This window comes from Oncorhynchus clarkii, chromosome 13 (genome assembly GCF_045791955.1).
Source record: "Oncorhynchus clarkii lewisi isolate Uvic-CL-2024 chromosome 13, UVic_Ocla_1.0, whole genome shotgun sequence".
NCBI lineage: Eukaryota > Metazoa > Chordata > Actinopteri > Salmoniformes > Salmonidae > Oncorhynchus > Oncorhynchus clarkii.
This window is the reverse complement of record NC_092159.1, coordinates 4,897,553-4,900,728: the sequence shown is the minus strand read 5'-3', so window position 1 is coordinate 4,900,728 and position 3,176 is coordinate 4,897,553. Positions and strand designations below refer to the sequence as shown.

The 3,176-nt window shown below is 48.2% G+C and overlaps 1 protein-coding gene across 1 annotated transcript in view; it reads right to left on the bottom strand.

The window, feature by feature from the left end:
- Positions 1-380: 380 nt before the first annotated feature.
- Positions 381-3,176, bottom strand: part of LOC139423722 (CMRF35-like molecule 8) — a 9,590-nt gene continuing 6,794 nt past the window's right edge. The window contains exons 6-7 of the mRNA XM_071175336.1: positions 3,156-3,176; positions 381-2,288 (exon numbers count right to left, since the gene is read on the bottom strand). The exon at positions 3,156-3,176 is cut by the window's right edge and continues 32 nt beyond it. Coding sequence (XP_071031437.1) covers positions 2,010-2,288; positions 3,156-3,176 — 300 coding nt within the window. The 3' untranslated portion in view covers positions 381-2,009. The remainder of the gene's footprint in view (positions 2,289-3,155) is intronic.

The following is a 3,176-nucleotide window of genomic DNA, read 5'->3' as shown; positions in this document are numbered from 1 at the left end:
TCTCTCTCTCTCTCTCTCTCTCTCTCTCTCTCTCTCTCTCTCTCTCTCTCTCTCTCTCTCTCTCTCTCTCTCTCTCTCTCTCTCTCACTGCTGGGTGAAAATGGTTCAAACCAGCCGGAGGTTAGACTTCTGAACCACAAGAGAACTCAGCTAGCTGTGGTTGTGTACCAGAGAGCACCCTATTCCCTACGTAGTGCACTACTTTTGATCAGGCCCCAAAGGGCTCTAGTGCCTATCTATTCAGGGAGTATGGTGCCATTTGGGATGCGACTTTTTTGGGAAACTGTCAACTTCCCTGTTCTAAAGTTCCCCATTACGACCCTGTTTGTTTTGTTTTCATAGAGGCAGCACATATAATGAAGATGTTGACAACGTGGTTATCAGTTCATCCATTTATTTAATATATACAGTGTTTTCAGAAAGTATTCAGACCCCTTGACGTTTTCCTTATTTTGTTACGTTACAGCCTTATTCTAAAGTTGATCAAATACATTTTTCCTCATCAATCTACAAGAAATACTCTATAGTTGTCAGACAACACAATGCCACAGATGTCTCTAGTTTTGATGGAGCGTAAATTGTCATGCTGACTGCAGGAAAGTCCACCAGAGCTGTTGCCATAGAATTTAACGTTCATTTCTCTTCTATAAGCCGCCGACAACGTCATTTTAGAGGTTTTGGCCCCAGACCAATATAACCACACCAGCCCAGGACCTCCAACCTGCCTCACTACCACAGACCAGTATAACCACACCAGCCCAAGGCCTCCAACCTGCCTCACTACCACAGACCAGTATAACCACACCAGCCCAGGACCTCCAACCTGCCTCACTACCACAGACCAATATAACCACACCAGCCCAGGACCTCCAACCTGCCTCACTAACACAGACCAGTGTAACCACACCAGCCCAGGACCTCCAACCTGCCTCACTACCACAGACCAGTATAACCACACCAGCCCAGGGCCTCCAACCTGCCTCAGTACCACAGACCAGTGTAACCACACCAGCCCAGGACCTCCAACCTGCCTCACTAACACAGACCAGTGTAACCACACCAGCCCAGGGCCTCCAACCTGCCTCACTACCACAGACCAGTATAACCACACCAGCCCAGGACCTCCAACCTGCCTCACTACCACAGACCAGTGTAACCACACCAGCCCAGGACCTCCAACCTGCCTCACTACCACAGACCAGTGTAACCACACCAGCCCAGGACCTCCACATCCGGCTTCACCACCACAGACCAGTGTAACCACACCAGCCCAGGACCTCCACATCCGGCTTCACCACCACAGACCAGCGTAACCACACCAGCCCAGGACCTCCAACCTGCCTCACTACCACAGACCAGTGTAACCACACCAGCCCAGGTCTTCCACATCTAGCATCACTACCACAGACCAGCGTAACCACACCAGCCCAGGACCTCCAACCTGCCTCACTACCACAGACCAGTGTAACCACACCAGCCCAGGACCTCCACATCCGGCTTCACTACCACAGACCTCCGTTCTCTCTCCTCCGTCCTCTCTCCTCCGTCCTCTCTCCACCGTCCTCTCTCCTCCGTTCTCTCTCCTCCGTCCTCTCTCCTCCGTTCTCTCTCCACCGTCCTCTCTCCTCTTTCCTGTCTCATCCGAAACTGACGGAGGAGAGAGGACGGAGGAGAAAGGAGAGAGGACGGAGGAGAAAGGAGAGAGGACGGAGGAGAAAGGAGAGAGGAGAGAGGAGAAAGGACGCAGAAGTAGAGCAAATCTAACTGAGAAAAGGCCTGGGTCTTTAAGTGTCTGTATGTCTCTTGTGATTGGTTGCCAGTGAGTGTATGTCTCTTGTGAATGGTTACCAGTGTATGTATGTCTCTTGTGATTGGTTGCCAGTGTATGTATGTCTCTTGTGATTGGTTGCCAGTGAGTGTATGTCTCTTGTGATTGGTTGCCAGTGTATGTATGTCTCTTGTGATTGGTTGCCAGTGACTCAGGTGTCTCTGGGTTTGCTGACTGTGGACTAGATGGGAGGATTCTCAGAGGAGCAGTGTGGATGATTGACAGTAGAGTAGGTGGGGATTTGACAGTTCACAGTAGCATAGTCACATGATGAAGTGCCCTCTTTAGCGGTGGTGACTCTGGCTTCATTGGGGCAGCTGGGAGTCTTGTGGAAGGTGACGCTGGCGTAGTGGGGAAAGTCAAAGTGGCTTGTGGGTAAGTTGGCGGTGGCGTAGATGGTGGAGTCTGACTGTAGGGGGCGCTCCATTATCTCCTCATAGTCACCATCACCATGACAACCCTGGAGAGGAGGAGAGAATAGTATGACACTCACAAACACGCTCAACACAACACATAACACACTCAACACAACACATAACACGCTCAACACAACACATAACACACTCAACACAACACATAACACACTCAACACAACACATAACACACTCAACACAACACATAACACACTCAACACAACAAATAACACACTCAACACAACACATAACACAACACATAAAACGCTCAACACAACACATAACACACTCAACACAACACATAACACGCTCAACACAACACATAACACACTCAACACAACACATAACACACTCAACACAACACATAACACGCTCAACACAACACATAACACGCTCAACACAACACATAACACGCTCAACACAACAAATAACACACTCAACACAACACATAACACACTCAACACAACACATAACACACTCAACACAACACATAACACGCTCAACACAACACATAACACACTCAACACAACACATAACACACTCAACACAACACATAACACGCTTAACACAACACATAACACGCTCAACACAACACATAACACGCTCAACACAACACATAACACACTCAACACAACACATAACACGCTCAACACAACACATAACACACTCAACACAACACATCACCCGCTCAACACAACACATAACACGCTCAACACAACACATAACACACTCAACACAACACATAACACGCTCAACACAACACATAACACACTCAACACAACACATAACACACTCAACACAACACATAACACACTCAATGACATCACTCAATCACAAAAACTAACAACTCACTGTAAGGTCAACACCTGTTGTACTCGGGAGCATGTGACTATGTGACTTGAACATATACTGACCCCTTCGTTGTTCCCTGTGTC